The sequence below is a fragment of the Perognathus longimembris genome, chromosome 12 (assembly GCF_023159225.1).
Source record: "Perognathus longimembris pacificus isolate PPM17 chromosome 12, ASM2315922v1, whole genome shotgun sequence".
Classification (NCBI taxonomy): domain Eukaryota; kingdom Metazoa; phylum Chordata; class Mammalia; order Rodentia; family Heteromyidae; genus Perognathus; species Perognathus longimembris.
Genome location: NC_063172.1, coordinates 39,995,044 through 40,014,264, shown reverse-complemented (window position 1 = coordinate 40,014,264; position 19,221 = coordinate 39,995,044). Strand labels below are relative to the sequence as shown.

Genomic DNA, 19,221 nt, shown 5'->3' with positions numbered 1-19,221 from the left:
TCTTACCCTGGCTGGCCTTGAACCACAACCCTCAAATCTCAGCCTCCTGAGTAGCTAGGATTACAAACGTGAGCCACCAGTGCCTGACTTTTTGTTTTGATGTTCTGTTGCCAATTTTGAGCCATTGTGTACTGCTTCAGGCATTTTCTCCCTCCACTGTCTTGAAGTGTCCTGTCCTTCTTTGACCTCATCCTTGTTTTCTGCACAACAAGGCATTCATTTCAGGGTATGCTTTCTTGGACCTAAGCTTCCCCATTCCTACAATCAGTCATCTTCCTGTGGATCTCTGGTTTCCTTCTGTTAAGTATGATATTTAGAAACAAAGCAGAGGTCTTGATGCTTCCAGATATCAGTGGACCAAGCTAGACCACTCCAATGTCTGCATGTGTATAAATAATGTTTCTTATCTACCTGTTAACGAATATTCATATGCCTCACCTACTATACACCATGGTGAAATAGTAAGTTTATGCTAGTATTTCCAATTCTAACAAATAATTAGAATTTATTTTAGCTTTATATCTATCTATCTAACTATCATCTATCGATCTATCTATCTGGCAAGTGTAGGGCTTGAACTCAGGGCTTTTTACTTGAAAGGCATGTGCTTTATCACTGGACCCACACACCTAGCCCATTTCCTCTAGTTATTTTTCAGGAAAGGTCTTGTCTTTTTTGTCTGGGGAGACAGCTCAGATGATTATCCTCTTACTTGGTGCTTTTGTATAGCTGGAATACAGGCAGAAACCACCAAGATGCCTGGCATGTCATTTGAGATAGGGTCTGCTACCTTTCTTAAAAAATCAGCTGGTCTTGAACCATGATCCTCTTGTACCTCCCAAGTTTCTGGGATTACAGAAGTAAGCCACCCTGTCCAATTCTAGGTTTATACCTTCCTTACCTATGTATAATTTTCCTTTCCATCAATGAGAGACCTGGCTTTCATCATTTTAAATATATGTACTCATTTGGCTTTATTTCCTTCACTGTTAGCACCAAGGCCACCTATTTGCACCCCATGAAGATGCCCTCCTCACCTCCACTGAGCTCCCATCAACCACCTGGGCGATTGCCATGTGTACAGCTGCCACTTGCATAGATCTTTTCCTCAAGCTCAGGTTCTTTCTTTAGCTCTTGCCATCTTTCTTCCACTTCTAAGATCTAATATTTTTCAGATTGATTGAACAAGTCAGGAAGGAAGGGAGGAAGGAAGGGAAGGAAAAAAGGAAAGAAGGAAGGAAGAGTATATATATTTTTTTTAAGCAGTAAAAGATTTCTAATAGCCGGTTGCCAGTGGCTCATGCCTATAATCCTAGCCACATAAGAGGCTGAGATCTGAGGATGGCGGTTCGAAACCAGCCCAAGCAGGAAAGTATGTGAGACTCTTATCTCTAATATACTACTCAGAAAAAGTGGAAAGTGGTACCGTAGCTCAAGTGGCAGATTGCTAGCCTTGAAGAAAGAAGCTCAGGGACAGGGCCCAGGACAGGCAAAAAAAAAAAAAAAAAAGGAAGGAAGGAAGGAAGACAAACGAACAAAAAGAAAAATATTTCTATTTACTCTCTCTTTCCCCTCCCTGCCCCAGCCCACATGAAATAGCTTGGTGTGAGAAACTCTAATCTGAAGGGATGGATTCAGAGGGATTCAGTTTGGGTCTGAAAAGCCTCCTCTTGGCCTGCAATTTGAGTCATCAAAGCCAGTCAGTCACACTTTTGGGAACTGTAATTCTTCCTTGGAGGACTGACTTATGCAATGCTAATCTTAGGATAACTTTAGATATGGGAAGTCGAAACTGGATATAACATCAATGCCATAAAACCAACACTTTCCTCAAGGTAACGAATGATAAGACATTTCTGTCCTTAATAAGCCCCAGATACATACATCACAGGACTCAATAAATGAAGACAATGGGGCACACACTGAGAGCAACTCGGACTTGGGACTCTGCAGACTGGAGCTATGTTCCTGACAATGTTGCTTTTCTCTCGAGGCAACTGGGGAACTTTGCTCACCTCAGTTTCTGGGTAAAAGTCAGGTGGTAAGAGCCACTTCATTTCACGCTTAGAGTTTCTAAAAAAACACCTGGGAAAAATATACATCTTGGATCAAGAATCCTTATACATGCCCAAATAAAACAATCGTAGCTTACACTTTCATACTTTGATACTTCCTTAATATGTCACTGTGTTAGTCAAATACTTTAATGGCTACATTTGGAACTTGTAAGTGTCACTCATTGCAACACACAGTGTCTGATTCATAGAACAGAGTCACTTTGGCACATATTGTGTCAGAGGGAGTTTTAACTGGATCTCTGTGGTATAAGGTGAAGTACAGAGAACCATTTTCTGGGTCAGGCTTTGTGGCCAAGGCCCTCTGGCCAGCATCCATCTTCCTTTACTTGTTTCCACAAACCATTGTGAGCCAGAGGCTTTGTTAGGGAGAAAATGCACATGATTACGAAGGGTTATTCTGTAAGTTAATGGGTTTATGGATTTAAGGAAGTACAAGGTTTTCATTTTCTCCAAAGTTTGTTTTTGAAAAAAATTCATACCTATTAAAAACTTATAAGAGGGCTGGGGATATAGCCTAGTGGCAAGAGTGCCTGCCTCGGATACACGAGGCCCTAGGTTCGATTCCCCAGCACCACATATACAGAAAACGGCCAGAAGCGGCGCTGTGGCTCAAGTGGCAGAGTGCTAACCTTGAGCGGGAAGAAGCCAGGGACAGTGCTCAGGCCCTGAGTCCAAGGCCCAGGACTGGCCAAAAAAAAAAAAAAAAAAAAAACAACTTATAAGAATAGTATCTTCATTTCCAAAATATCCTGCTGGTAAACTCACCAGTTATTGATTAAGATATTTATCTGAAACTATCAGGTGCTGGTGGTCCATACCTGTCATCTAGCTACTTAAAAGGCTGTGATCTAACCATCATAATTCAAAAGCAGCTTCTCTGAACAAACAAATCTGAGAATCTTATTCCCACTTAACCAAAATAATGTGTGGCTCATAATGGTAGAGCACTAAGCAAGAGCACAAGGTCCTGAGTTTAAGTCCCAATACTGGTGCACTGGTGTACATGTCTGCACACACGCACATGTGCGCGCACACACACAATATGGCTTTACTATATTCTTAACATAATTGAAACTCAATTCTACCTATTCTATGGGAGGGGGTGGAAGAAAGCCAAACCTAAGGGCTTTCTCTTGGATTCAAGAGGAACATTAATTATTGGATTTAACACTGTGCTGCTTTCTAGCTTCACCAAGAACTACACAAGCTGGAGGGACAGGCAGGCTGCAGTACGGGAATCCTATCAAGTCTAAAGAGGAATAGTTCACATCGATCCTTACTCAAGGCTGCCTAAAAAAGAAGTGATTACCAAGAGTCTCTCCAGGGACTTGGATTAATACTCTATGCAGAAGCTGTGTGCATGTCAAGAAAAAATAGACGTGACACAAACAATCCCTGAATGGTTTATAATGGGAGGTTTGTAACTCATTAAGAAACGATTTGTATTAGCTTGCTCAACACTGCACAGTGTGATCTGAAATTTCCAGTGGACCACAACTCGCCTTTAGCAGCTAGAAGAGAATAATCCTTAGCAGGCCACAGAGTTCTTTCTATTGCTCCCTGGGAACCCAGCACATTCACCATGCCAGAACAGAAATTCAAGGCCCTGAAGATAGCTCTGCCTCTAGTCCTTGGGCAGTAGCAAGCACCCAGGAAAATGGCCTGGAAACCTTCCTTCTTGCAGGATGAGAAGGGCAGCTGAATTTGGGGCCAAGCATCCACAAGGAAGGCTGATTTTCCCTGATATCCAAAAGCCTGCGGGCACAGGAGTGAGTACAGGCCTGGAAGCCAGGAACCGGGTTCCCTACCCCGCACCAGTCCGCTCCCCCAAACCCAGGGCGGAGTCTGGTTCCATTTTGGGTCTCTAATAGCAGTGTGACCCGCCAGGGAGCCACTTAGCATCACTTAAGTTTCATTTCCGGGCCTTCTAATTAGAGGGAGACGTTGGGGTTCCCCGTCCCCGCAGTATTTTTTTTCTCATTGGAATGCTGGAAGGATCTCAAGGGGGGAAAAAAAAGTGGGAAACTGTCTTAGTTAAGACCCTGGCCCACTAGAAACTCTTCTAAGTACTGGTTACTACTCTAAGTGGTGGTTATTACCATTATCATTATTGTTTTGTATATGTGTTGTAATCACCACACCGCTGCCATCACGAATCAGGGAGCTCTGCCTGTCTCCAGCAGGGCTCGACAGCTGCGGGATGGAGAATTCATTCCCCAAATCTCCTTCCAGACTATTTAATTCTTCAGAGTCACTACTTCACATCCCTCTGTGCGTGTGCTTGCGTGTGTGTGTGTGTGTGTGTGTGTGTGTGTTTGTCTGTCTGTCTAACCCGATCTTCCATTCCCGATTGCAAGGTAGCGGCATCAAGGGCTGGCGCCCTGGGCCTCAGAACCCAGCACTCAGTCAAGCTCCCCACCGTCTCCCCAAGCGCACTTCGGTGCCGTCCCCACACGCCACTGCCCCCTGGAGGACTCAGTCGGGAGCGCCGGGCCTGGGGTTCCGGGGCTGCACCCAGTGTGCTCCCAGCTCTCAGTGGGCCCGCCCTCGGCTAGCTCCTGTCCGCGAGCCGGTGTAGCTCCCTCCCTCCCCGGCTGCCCCAGACACATCTTCCACGGCCTTCCACCGCGAGGGACATGGCGAGGCTCAGCTGGGGATACGGCGAGCACAACGGTGAGCGTCTTTCACGGATCGGATGGGAGGTCTCTGGGCAGGGGGTGGCCGAGGGCGGGCAGCATGCCTGGCGCCCAGCGCCCAGCGCCCGCAGACTGCGCGCAGCCGCTCTCACTCTGGCTAGGAAAACTTTTCGGTTCCTCTTGAAACTGAGTACCACTCCCAGCGGCCCCGTGCAGGAAGCAGCGGGCGGGCTCCGTCCCGTGCTGGCTCAGACCCCAAGGTGTGGGTAGTGGCAGGATCGACACTGGTTTTTTCGGGGAAGTAGGGGGGGGGGGTTCCCAGACCCCTAAACTTTTCTCGGTGCTGTCTCCTTTACTTGGAAGGCTGAGAACTTTACCAACAACCTCTCATCCAAAGGCTAGGAGATTAGAAGTCAGATGACATAGTTTAGCAAAACGAGGACAAGTTGATAGTCTGTCCTTCAGACTCGCTATTCACCAAGAAGACACACAATCTTAGGGACATCTTCGAAAGGACAATGAAACCTGAGCACCTGGCATACTGACATCGATGATTAAATTGTCTCCTTGGCAACCAAAATACTGAAAGAAAAAAAAAACTTCTTAATGAGTTGTTATTGTAAGATAGTCCCACAGCAGTTTGCCTATGAATTATTACTTTTGACATTTGTGGTAAAGTTTTCTGTCCTTTCTGAGCCAGGAAGGAACATGCACATTATGGGGAGCTTCTGCACGCTCATCCTTGTTTGAGGATTAGCAAAGGATTATTGAAGGTATAACAGTGTTATAACTGTATTTACTGGTGAGGGTGACAGTAAAAAAGCATGTACTTCTCTTTTGTTCATGTTAAAGTAAGGCAAGAAAACACTTTTCTTAAATGCAGATTAGGTTGAGCTGATTGCTTAAAGATTACTCAATACAGTTGCAAAGGCGCACACAGTTAAACTAAGAAATGGTACTGGGAACGGTGGATGCCCATGGTGTAACTTCATTTGACCAACGAACAGTTTAACAACATATATACCTGCTGAAACAGGTGTCATTTGAGAGTGGGTGACATTTAAGGGGAAGGATCAGTCGAATGGAACGAATACAGTCATAATAGTCAATGTACATATGTGAAAATGGAACTATGAAATTTGAAGGAGTGATTGGGGTTGGGAGAGATGGAAGGTGAATCATGGAAGAGGTGAAACTGATCAAGATGTATTGAATTGAAACCCTTTTCTACAACTATTTAAACATAATTAACATAAATTTAAAAGAAAAACTTTATCACAGGACAACACCAAGAAAACATTACCGTGGATGACTGTCAAATTGAGGTCATATACATTTACTGAAGAGATCTGGAGAGTAAAATTTTATAGAAAGTTAACTTACAGAAACAGCAATATTTCCTTCCTAGTCACAGCTTGTTATTCATATTACTGCACTAGTTTGAAACATGGCAACACATGAAATTTAGAATTTTTATAATGAAAGATGTAATTTAGGTGGATTTCTTTTTGACCAAGCCTTATTATCATAATATTATTGGATAATTAATAGTTTATGTTTTGGAAAAACAAACTTCATGAGACAGATTTCATTTTATGTCCCCTGTCTGATGGAATCATTTTCATTATTGGAATTTAGTAATTATTAGGTGCCAAGAGTATGTGAACTATAATTAGGAAGAAGGGTATTTCAATCAAGAAAAACTGATTATACTTTAATAGGTTAGAAAATATTGGAACCAATGAAGCTCATCTTCAGAAATTGTCTTTTTAAAAATTCATCTGAGAAGCCTGGTGCTGGTTGCTCACACCTGTAATCTTTGCTACTCAGGAGGCTGAGATCTGAGAATTGTGGTTTGAAGCCAGTCTCAGCAAGAAAGTCTATGAGATTCTTCTCTCTAATTAAACACCAAAAAGCTGGAAGTGGAGGTGGGGGTCAAGTGGTATAGCCCTGGTCTTGAGCACAAAAACTCAAGGACAGTGCCTAAATGCTGAGTTCAAGCCCCAGGGCCAACACACACACACACACACACACACACACACACACACACACACACACTCATTTTAGGTTCATCCCTGTCTTGTAGACTTTTTGGTTTTCTGAGGACCACACCTTGAAGTAAAAGTTGGCAAATTTCTGTTAGAAATATGTTGTTTCCTGACTAGGCAAGTTCCATAGCTTTTTATTTTACTTCTATTTAGATGTTGGTAAAACTAGCCGCTAAGATTAGGGAAATTTGGGAAACTTAAAATTCCCCTTAATCAGCATGATAAAAGCATGATCAAATGGAATATCAACAAAGTGAACCCTGAAGGAGTCTCAGCCTGACAAGCAATTTTCAATTTCTTCCACTAACCTTTGAGCACCTTTTGGGTTTGGATTAGGCAATATGATGTCTCAAAAAACTACATATCAAGTTTCTGAAAGTTTTGAGAAGCCACCCTATATCCATGCAGGCTTCACAATGCTTCGTTTGCATAGATTTGAAGCTGGGTATTCTGGACACTTTACAAAAGAGAGGCCAGTATAAGAGGCTGGAAAGTGAACCTATTATAGTGAACTAATTTATATGTTGTGAACCAATTATAGTGAATGAAGCAATTAAAAGCATTGGATATCTGGAAGCAAAGCAGCTTTATTTTTATTTTATTTTTGATTGGCTCTTCTAGAAACAGTTCTGGTTATTAAAGATTGAGAAGAGTAAAAGATAGGAATTAGGAGGAGAAAGAGGACTCTGCTGATTGTGGCAAAGCCAAGAGCATGTTGTGACACATGTACTGCATATTTGAAATCTGAGTCTCATTAAGTTAAGTCATACTCGATGACAGTGAAACAGAAGGACTTCGCACATTAAAAGAAGACAAGATTGGGGTGGGGGATGTGGCTTAGTGATAGAGTGCTTTCCAAGCATGCATGAAGCCCTGGGTTTGATTCCTCAGCACCACATAAAAACAGAAAAAGCCAAAAGTGGCGCTGTGACTCAAGAGGTAGAATCCTAGCCTTGTGCAAAAAGAACCAGAGACAGTGCTCAGTCCCTGAGTCCAAGCCCCAGGACTGGCAAAAAAAAAAAAAAAAAAAAAAGTGGACAAGATTGACAGGCTCTTACTCTGGTGGCTCATACCTTTAACCCTACTCAGGAGGCTGAGGTCTGAGCATCTCTGAAGGCAGACCAGGCACGAACGTCCATGAGATTCTCATCTTCAGTTAACCACCAAAAAGCCAAAAGTGATGCTGTGGCTCAAGTGGAGAGCACTAACCTTAAGCAAAAAAACTTAGGGACAGCACCCACGTCCTGATTCAAGCCCGGGTACTAGAGAAAGAGAGAAAGAGAGAGAGGAAGGAAAGAAGGAAGGAAAAAGGAGGGAAGGCAGGAAGAAAGAGAAAAGTACTCAGAAAGGGCAAATGCAATAATTTAATGAAAAAGGAAGTTCAATGCCTTTTCTATAATATTTCGAAGGACTTTTGGTGGCCAAATTTCTTCGAAGTCTAAACATTTTTAAATTGACTGTGCAGTCATGTATGCATGGTATAGCTTTTTGTATAGGAAGGAAGTGTATGTGAAAAGAATAATGTATTCTCTCCCTTCTTCATTCAATTTTCTCCTTTTAGAGACTGACACTGCTGACGAAATGTAAAGTATTGTATTTCCCTAAATCCCAGTCCAAATTTCATCATTTATGAAATACATGCTGTTGTTTAATGATTGCCATGCTATGCTTTTTAAATTAGAACCCCATTTTTTGGAGCAGAACTGGTTAGTGAAGTAACTATGTTCCTCACTTTCCTGCTCATAGCTATGTAAGTTGCAACATACTAGAGAGGAGAAAATAACAGCTTCCAACTCACTCATACAAGAGTGAGTCACTTGGTATGTAGAATGAACAGGAGCTTACATGGAGCTGCAGCCTTGCTGTCGATTTTGAGCCAGAACTTGAGTAGAGTGGTCCAGGGGAATGACAATGGTAGACTTGTTGGCATACTAACTTACTTCAATTTACTTAAAAAAAAAATTCTGGCTTGTGAATGTGATGCAGTTTTGATGTTTGTTCTGCATGGAGGATCACAAAGGAAAAGTCTTTGTGCTGGAATTCAATTATTATGTTGCAAAATAAACTCCTGAAAAGTACAAGAAGAGAAATAAATTGCAACCTGATTCTACTGCAGAAAATCTATAGTATTAAGTTTTCTGGCATGGAACCGCTATTTTATTTGGATTAATTGGTGTGAACAATGTGCATATGCTCTTGGTCTGCCAATTGCACTTTGTGGGAATAGAGTTGAGGCCTGTGTGACACAGATGATACCTGTGAGCCTAAAGAAAGGGAAGGGGGGAGGGAAGACAGAAGGGGAATGGCAATCCTTTGTGTCTAAGCTTCCTCAGCCTTTTTGACTCTCCTAGCCCTGTCAACATTGACCTCTAGAGCACTGAAAGCACATTCTTGGATTGGAAATGGAATCTTTTGTTTTCAATGATGAATTATACTGTTGTGTCTAGTTTGGTGGATGGGTATGCTCTTCTGTCTATGAGGATTATTTTAATTCTGAAAGTGACTTAAAACCATAAATAAATAAATAAGAATAAATAGTTTTGAAGAGGCTAAGGTCCTGAAAATTAAGATGTTATTTTATTAGTTTGTATTTTCACATAGTGAATTACATGTAGCAACTATTTCTTGAGTCAAGGAACTTACTCATCTTTTCCTTTGGGTCATACCCCTTTAAGGTCCTATTCATTGGAATAAATTTTTCCCCATTGCTGATGGTGATCAGCAATCTCCAATTGAGATTAAAACCAAAGAAGCGAAATATGATTCCTCACTTCGGCCTCTGAGTATCAAGTATGACCCCACTTCAGCTAAAATCATCAGCAACAGTGGCCATTCCTTCAGCGTTGACTTTGATGACACAGAGGACAAATCAGGTTGGAATGATTGATTTGTTAAGGTTAAGAGTGAGCATTTGACTGCTTTGATTTTACTCTCTTATCTTACCTTTCATATTTAGCTTATATTAAACCTGAAATGTGATGAATCAGAGCAATTTTTTTCTTCTTGTGAGTTGAAATGTCCTATCATATATAAACATATCATATACATTAACATAATGTTACTTTGAAGGATACAAAGGAGAGTTTAGAAAAGGCTGTGTTGAGTGAAATTTTAAATGTCTCAGCTAACTTCATTTAGCATTTATCACTGTGAAATTTTGTAGTATTTTATTTTTATTATTTATTTATTATTAATTATTATTGTTATTATTTTTGTAGTATATGTACCAATGTGCTTCAATTTAACATACCAGTTTGTGAATACAATGCATCTTGATTAACGAATAATTCGTAACCATTTGGGGGGATTTTGTAGTCAGACTTTTAATTATTTATTTGCAAATCTATAATATTGGTTAGTACATGTTTCAACAGAAAAAGTATTTTTAATATCATAGTATCTTATTTTAATTGCAAAATTAGTACATATACATAATCACCAAAACAGCACAGAAATGTGTAAAAAAATTGTCTCTACCTCTTCTGATTCCTCATGTACTGAAAGCTATGCTCTTCCATAATATTTCAATATATAACCATGCATACACACATGTATATTATATTACTTTACCTTTTATTAAAAAATTTGAACAAATGCTATATCACTCTGATTTTTTCCTCATTTGGCAGTATTTCATGGATATCTTTCTAGGTTAAAATGTATAGATCTATCACTTTTGCTTAAAAAGATGTATTTCTATTAGCTATTCTTCTGTCATAGTTTAAAACCTGTCCTAAGAATGACTTTTTAAAAAATCAATTATAGGGCTTGAACTCAGGGTTTGGGCACTGTCTGTTAGCTCTTTTTGTTCAAGGCTAGCACTTTACCATTTTGAGCTACAGCTCCACTGGGTTTTCTGGTGATTAATTGGAAATACGAGTCTCACAGCCTTTTCTTCCCCAGGCTAGAAACCGTGATCCTCCAATCTCAGCTTCCTGAGTAGCTAGGAGTACACGGTGGCATGACGCATCAGTGCCCAGCGGAGAGTACTTTTTAAAAATAAAAATATAATTATTGAAACACATTTGTTATCACTTTGCTAGAACCTGTAGTAACTGCTTTATTGGATTTTTTTTCTTTTACACTGTGCAAAAATAACAGATCTATCAAAGGAAACTTTAGTTTGTTAGTTTTTAAATATGTGAACAAGAAAAGGATATATCCTTAAAGTGAACATTTGACATTTTTCTCAATCATAACTATAATCCAAATATAGATTCCACCCAAGATGTCACTTAGAAATAAGGTGGGAAAAGTTTGAGAGAACCATATTTTAGAACACTTTTTAAAGGTTTCTTGAAAATTACTTTTATTTAAGCCTAATATTAAAATCATGAAGAAATATAGTTAACCTGAAATATATGAAAACTTTCTTCTAATTAAGGATTTAACATTTAATTATTTGGTTTACAAGCTAATATTTGTTATTGAGTTCACAATATCCTATTTGTGTAAAGTTTTATTATTAATTAAAAATGTAAGTCAGCATAAATTTCTTCCACATATTGGTCAAATGTTTCAGAGTGATACATTTCTCTAGAACATTACAAAATGCACTTAAAAATGAAGAAATAATAATATCTCCAACTTTTGAGGGAAATGAGAGAGGTATCTTTATATATGTTCGATTATATTTCTGCCATTATATGAATTTACATTAATGATACGGTTAATGTGATGGGTACTTTGTAAAAATAGTCCAGTGTTTCTAAATAACATATATACATCCCATATTTGTAGGTTGATACAGTTTATAATATATCAACAAAAAACCTAAAGCTACCCACTTTAGTTTTAGAATAAGAAAATTTGAGATTATGCTTCATCTAAAACTTTAAGTTCCTTCCTCCTTCACTCCTTCCCTCCTTATCTTCATTCCTCTTTTCCTCCCTCCGTCCTTCCCTCCTTCCCTCTCCTTTTCTCTTTTCTTTAGTAATAAGAATTGAACACTTATCTCCCTTGAAAGTTCTACCACTTTGAGGTACATTGCTAGTCTTTTTGCTTTTAGTTTGTATTGCAGATGGAGTCTGGTTAACTTGCCTCTCCTGAACTCAGACTGCTTCCCTCTTCCCTCTGCTTCCTGACTAGTAGCTGAGAGTACAGGCCAGTCATCACCAGCCCTTGTCTTTTCTATATGTTGGCATTCTTAATAAAAAAAAATTCTTAGTCTCTTTTCATCTGTGATGATTCAGTTTCTCTCTTTCGCTCTCTGTTCTCCTCCCTCCCTTTCTTCCTCTTTCTTTTCCTATCTCTTCCTCCTTCTCCCCCCCCCTCCCTTCTTCTTGAGGCAAGCACTCTTGCCACTAGGCCACATTCCCAGCTCATTTTTTTTTTTTTTTTGCCAGTCCTGGGCTTTGGACTCAGGGCCTGAGCACTGACTGTCCCTGGCTTCTTTTTGCTCAAGGCCAGCACTCTGCCATTTGAGCCACAGTGCCCCTTCTGACTGTTTTCTATATATGTGGTGCTGGGGAATCGAACCCAGGGCTTCATATACACAAGGTGAGCACTTTTGCCCCTAGGCCATATCCCCAGCACCCTTCCTACTTCTTTCCCTCCTTTCCATCCTCTTTCTCTCCCTACCATATACTCCTTCAACCTTGGGGTAATCAATGAAATAATTTCACTGTGTTTTCAGATTTGGCATATTTTTGTGATCAGTAGTATGAACTCTCTTCCTTACGTGGGAACCTCAGTCCTATGTATAGAATAATGAAATTTGCAGGGTTAGTTGAGAACATTCATAAAGGACTTTGAGGCAGAAACTATATAAATATGGATCTTGTTTCTTTTTCATCTTCTTCTTCTTTTATTTTTTTTTGTCAATCCTGGAGATTGGGACTCAGGGTCTGAGCACTGTCCCTGCCTTCTTTTTGCTCAAGGCTAGCACTCTACCTCTTGAATCACAGTGCTACTTCTGGCTTTTTTTGTTTATGTGGTGCTGAGGAATGGAACCCAGGGCTTCGTGCATGTTAGGTAAGCAATCTACCACTAAGCCACATTTCCAGCTGTTTGTGGTCTTTTTTTTTTTTTCAAGATAAAACAAAAGCGACTCTTGGAGCTGGGAATATAGCCTAGTGGCAAGAGTGCTTGACTCGTATATATGAAGCCCTGGGTTCGATTCCTCAGCACCACATATATAGAAAACGGCCAGAAGTGGTGCTGTGGCTCAAGTGGCAGAGTGCTAGCCTTGAGCAAAGAGAAGCCAGGCACAGTGCTCAGGCTCTGAGTCCAAGGCCCAGGACTGGCAAAAAAAAAAAAGATTATGTTTGGGCTGGGAATATGGCTTAGTGGCAAGAGTGCTTGCCTCATATACATGAAGCCCTGGGTTCAATTCCTCAGCACCACATATATAGAAAAGGCCAGAAGTGGCGCTGTGGCTCAAGTGGCAGAGTGCTAGCTTTGAGCAAAAAGAAGCCAGGGTCAGTGCTCAGGCCCCGAGTTCAAGCCCCAGGACTGGCAAAAAAAAAAAAAAAAAAAAAAAAGGAAAGACTCTCTTTCATGACTAAAAAAAATTTAGGGATTTGAGAGATGAAACCACAATAGTTGCAATCAGTTGTTAGTGACATTTCCTTTTTTGTAAACTAATAAAAAACCCAACTATGTTTACTGTACCAAACCATATTGATTTTAACTGAACATTGACCATTTTGTAAAGAAGCCATTTTGATCATCATTAATGCTGAATCTTATTGGTCAACTAGCAGCAGCCTGATTTCTTCCTCATAGTCCTTGGGGGATTGTCTGGGTGGGCAGATGTCTATCTCGTTGCTGACCTACAAACAGCCATCCCTCAGACTTCTGATAATCCTATAAATGGGGCACAGGTGGATATGAAACTCTTGAGGACAGATTCCTATTGGGTTTAGCAACTAGCCAACTGATGAAGGGACTGATAATGTAATGAAGAAAGACAAGGTTGTTCTTGCTCCAGCTACTTGTCTTTCTGGACTCAGGATCTCCCTTTTCTGGGAATCTTGCTTGACTGGCCCTATTACCCCTGCTTTGGCTCCTCTGGCATTCTAGGCTTGTTCTGTCTCAGAAATTTCATGTGCTGCAGCAACTGCTATGTTGGCCTCTCTGTCTTTCCACTGAACGATTTCCATGGGCAGTCACTATGTATGGATTTTTATGGTACTTCTTTGGTTTCTTAATTTCTGTAGACCTCTTTCATGAGTGTATTAGTTGGAGTGGATTAAGATATATATATATATATATATATATATATATATATATATGTGTGTGTGTGTGTATATATATGACAGAGAAATGGATTACATAGGCAAATTGTGACTTTGGAGAAATGATTACTTATTTTTAAGCATACAGTAAGGATAATAGTTTATTACTTATTCAGAACATAGAATAGGATATTTAGTTTTGTATTTGAAGTCATATATTCGGGGATTGAGGTATAACTCAAGTGGTAGATCACTTGCCTGACAAATATAGACTCTGGGTTCATTCTCTACTACTGGAAAAGTGAAACACACACACACACACACACACACACACACACACACAAATTCATTAACAAATAATTATGATTTCCAGTAGGGGTGGCATACACCTGTATTCTTAGAACTTAAGAAGCTGAGGTAGGACGATGCCTAGTTCTATTCTAGCCAGGCATTCTAGCAAACCTGGTCTCAAAGATATGGTTGCCTTCATTGATTATGATTTTATATCACAGTTTACTACTTCTTGTGGATAGTCTCAAGGACATTGTTAAATAACATCAAGTTTTGTATTCACTCTTTGCTTCCCTGTGGTTCTTTGGAAAAGCACAACACAGAGAGAACTTTCTTCTCTACAATGAGGCATTTACTAACCATAATCCCTGGCTGGAGAGTTTACTGCCTACCTAAGCAGAGCTGTGCAAATTTGACTTTAAACTTCAAGTTCAGGGAAGCTTTTCCAAAGATCAACCATTATCTTTGAATATTTCTCTAACAGTTTTTTTTTGTATCACTTTCTTTCTACAGAGCCAGCTTGCTTGCATCTTCTCTCAAAGTCAATTCCACAGTGATTACTGAAGCTCTGTAATCTGCTTTTTATCTCTGAAGGAATGACTTTATCTTGTAGCTCAGGTTCTATTATTTAAGAGCCAAGGAGAAAGGACAATTGAGCCATTGATTTCATTTGGAATGACATTTAGTCCTTCATCAATATAGGTTCTGCAATTTGTACAGGCTATGAGTGTCACTTAGAAGTGTCTCTCTAAGTGAATTTATTTCAAATAATGTTGAAAGTGTTCCAAGTTAAATCAATTCAACAAGTATTCATTGTTCATCTCCTCTGATAGTTCTTATGCCAGATCATGAGGAGAGCAGAAACGTAAAGTCTCATGAACCCTGCCAGTAAAACCTTTTTAAACAAAACAAAACAAAACAACACAGTAATAAAAGAGCAAATCCTAAGTCCACTATAAGTGGCTGTGTTTTATTTTTTCAGGGTGTTTGGAAAAACTTTAATGCATGGTAAAGAAATCTGGATCTAAATGTTCCTTATACAGGTGGATCATTTCTGAAATCTATCAGGAAATACAAATACAGCATCTCTGAAAAGGAGAGTAATTCATTTCTATTAGATGTTCCTGGCAGTTTAGTGATGCTTATGTGCTCACCACTGAATGCTTCCTTTCCTCCCCCAAGCTTTAAGCATGCCTAGTAATGGTTTATTAGAAGATAGCCTCAGAATAGATTCCTTCTCTTCCTCCCTTCTTCCCTCCCTCCCTCCCTCCCTTCCTTCTTTTTAATTCTTTCTTTCTTTTGTTCTTTGCCAGTACTGAAGTTAGAATTTAGTCTTACTCTTGCTTGGCTTGCTTGCTCAAGTGGTGTACTACCACTTGAGCTAAGTTCACAGGTTTTTTTGTTGGTTATATTGAATATGGAGTCTCACAGACTTTTCAGTCTGGGCCATGATCATTCAGGTCTCAGATATCCCAGTTGCTAGGATACAGGCTAGAACCACCTACATCTGGCTTTGTTGCTTGTGGAGACAGGTTTTCTCTATATAGCCCAAGTTGGCCATGTTCTCAAAATCCTCCTGTTTCAGCTTCCCGAGTGTTGGGATTACAGGCATGAGCCACGACATCTATTTAGGACTATATTTCTTATTTTAAAAAACCAAAAACAATTTTTATCTTACAATAGGATTCTGTTTTCATCATTTTAGGAATGATATTTGTGGAGGGAAAAATACTAAAATGTATCTTTCCAGGTGCCAGTGGCTCACGTCTGTAATCTTAGCTAGCCAGGAGGCTGAGATCTGAAGATCTCCATTCAAAGTCGGCCCAGCAGGAAAGTCCATGAGATTCTTATCTCTAATTATCCACCAGAAAACCACAAGTGATGCTGTGGCTCAAAGTGGTCGAGCTCTAGCCATGAGCTGAAAAACTCAAGGACAGAGTCCAGGCCCAGAGTTCAAGCCCCACAACCGACCAAAAAATAAAAGATAAAGTAAAAAATTAAATGTATCTTGCCAAAATGACAAAGACAGGATACATCCATCATGACGAGTTCATTTTGTCCTAAATTTTACATTTCCCAGGAATATAGAATCTCAGCATAGACGATAAGTCAGTTTTCATATATAACAATAATAAGATGATGCTAGGAGCATATGACATATCAACTGTGCTGCATGCTTTACATTCAGTTTTAATTCTCTTCTCATGACAGCATCAGAGAGGTCTCACCATGGTGGTCTCTTTCTAGAAGTGGAAGCTTATGCTTGGAAGTTAAAGCCTGTTCACAATCATACAGGCAGTGACAGAAGATGAGCTTCTGTCTTCATTGAATAAGACTATACTAAACCAGAGATCTGTGTTGTTCTACCAAGCTCAAGCTGCATTTCTTTGCATAATGTATTATTCAGAGAAACTTACCTTACCTTCACTTAAATAGGAAAATTATTGTTTTATTTTTGGTGGTACTGGTAGATTTTAACTTAGGGCCTTTGCTTGTTAGGCAAACTCTTTACCATTTGAGCCATATCTTCAGCCTTTTTGGCTTTTTTGGTTTAGATCAGGTTTACACATTTTTTCCCCAGAGAGATTGGATTGCTAGTCTCTGATAGTGATCATCCTTTTCTAAATCTCTCTTATAGCTGGGATTACAGGCATATACGACTCCATTCAGCCTAGAATACTTCCCTTCTTGATTTCAGAAATTCTAATATCTTCTACTTTCTGTGTCTGTTGTGATTTCCCAGGTGTTCTATAAAAACCTGTATTGTATACTATGTACACTTTAAAGAGTTTTTTTCCTCGCTGTCAGCAAACTGAGAGACACATTTACAAAAATCTCCTTGAAGGGCAAGGAGGTGTTGGGTCATTCCGGGAGAGGTGGATTATGATGGGATCTACAGGTAGTATTTTTCTCTAACTATTTAAAATGTATTGATGTTTAGTTCTGCGTGGGGGTCCTCTCAACGGCAAGTATAGGTTACGACAGTTCCATCTTCACTGGGGGTCCAACGATGATCATGGCTCAGAGCATGTGGTGGATGGAGTGAGGTATGCTGCAGAGGTAAGTCATCAGATTGAGTCCCTAAGTGGTGGGATTTAAGGAACACAGAGATGACTATCTGGACCTCTTTAGACCCTGAGACAGTTAGGGGTGTGTGTGTGTGTGTGTGTGTGTGTGTGTGTGTGTGTGTGTGTGTGTGTGTGTATGTGTGTGTGTTTGCAAGTTTGCTGTATTCATTCAGCTTTAAGAGGCTCTTCTAAGACTTAAGACCTTAAACCAACTTTGGGAGCTAAGGGTTGTGTGTTCTCCTTTTAGAAATGAACAAATTGAAGACTTGGGGAGATTAAGTTTTTTCTGCAGTTAGGATGTGTTGTGATGTGTTTAAAGCCAAGTCTTCTTGATGGTAAATTACTAATATCTGCTATATCTCTTGAAAGGCCAATGAGAAGAGAAAAAGAAAACTCTGAGCTGGGTGCTGGTGGCTCACACTGCAATCCTAGCTACTCAGGTGGCTAAGATCTGAGGATAATAGTTCAAAGCTGGTCAGGGCAGGAAAATCTGTGAGACTCTTGTTTCCAATGAACCACCAGAAAACCGGAAGTGGTGCTGTGGCTCAAGTGGTAGAGAACTAGTCTTGAGCTGATAGAGCACAGGGACAGCACCCAAGCCTGGAGTTCAAGCCCCAGGACCACCCCACCCCCCAAAAAAAAGAAAGAAAGAAGAAATCTTTGGTTCAACTGTTTATATATTTGACTCAGATACAAATATATTCAAATATGTACAACCTACATCAATTATGGTAAAGTTCTATTTATGAAAAAATATAAAGGCATATACTTTCCTAAACTTTATATTATCTCTACATTTGCAGATACAAGGTAGAACCTTTGTTAATTATTTAGGTCACTGAGAAAACACATTCAAACTAAAGCATTCATTGACTTGTTTTTCACTGGAAAGTTACTTCTTTTTTGTTCTAATTATATTCATTAATAACACTCTACTTTTTCTAATCCTGTGGTGAAAAGAGAAAGCATAATATGCCCAAACTTTTAAAATGATTAAAATAGTTAACACCCAGATTTAGCATGAGATGAAAGTAAATTCTTCCATGACTCAACTAAAATTACTCAAGGGAAAAATAATTTGGTTTCTATGTTGCATAGGCTCAGTACAGCAGAGCTACAGGGCAAGAACATTACAAAATCCCCTTTATTTTCTCATGGCTACTGAGCTGTGGAATTTAGACATCTCTAGGCAGCCTAAATGCACAGGAAAATCCAGAAAACAAGTTTTATTCCTTTAACATGCAATCTTCCCTTTGAAGCTATACCCAAAATGTTCATTTTGTCAACTAGATTGCTTTTGTGCAAAGCCAAGTGCTTCAAGTTCTGAGGTCTGTTTTGTCTTCAGTTTGGAGAATAATGTGTACATGTTGAGTGTTTGTGTTGGTAGAAGATGCCTAAAAAGTGTAATTCCTATATCTATGTGATCTCTCGTGTAGAATTCCTATATGGATGTGAAAGATTAAGTTATGTGGTATCTCGGTTTAGATCATCTACTGAGCACTTTACATGTTTGCTTTCTAAAGCTTTGCCTTCCCAATTTAAAACTTGTTCTAAATCTCAAAAGAATCTCAGAGATTAAAAACTGGCTGCTTTGGGTCACTTGTTTCTAAGTTTCCATAGAAATCAGAGCAGGTGAGTCCAGGGAGGAATGGGCTGCAAGGAACAATTAACTTCTGGTTTGGGCAGTGCTAAGTTTGAGATACCTGTTAGTCTAGACTCTTGCTGGAGTACATTATTAGATACAAACCTGGAGTTTAATGGAGAGACCAGGGCTAGAGATGGTAGCAAGAGGGTTTCAGGTTTATAAAAAAGAAATATCTATAGTAACTCTAGAAGTGATTCCAAGATATTTAGATTTTACTTTGTTACGGGGTTTGAGGGAGGGGATTTCCCTGTCCCTTCAAGAGTCCACCACTTAGAGA

At 39.7% G+C, this 19,221-nt stretch overlaps 1 protein-coding gene across 3 annotated transcripts in view; it reads left to right on the top strand.

The window, feature by feature from the left end:
* The first annotated feature begins 4,607 nt into the window (after positions 1–4,607).
* Positions 4,608–19,221, top strand: part of Ca13 (carbonic anhydrase 13) — a 29,941-nt gene continuing 15,327 nt past the window's right edge. For 2 of the 3 annotated variants that reach the window (XM_048359028.1, XM_048359027.1), the window contains exons 1-3: positions 4,608–4,751; positions 9,438–9,635; positions 17,173–17,291. In XM_048359028.1, coding sequence (XP_048214985.1) covers positions 4,715–4,751; positions 9,438–9,635; positions 17,173–17,291 — 354 coding nt within the window. In that variant the 5' untranslated portion in view covers positions 4,608–4,714. The remainder of the gene's footprint in view (positions 4,752–9,437; positions 9,636–17,172; positions 17,292–19,221) is intronic. The other variant, XM_048359029.1, reaches the window with a different exon arrangement.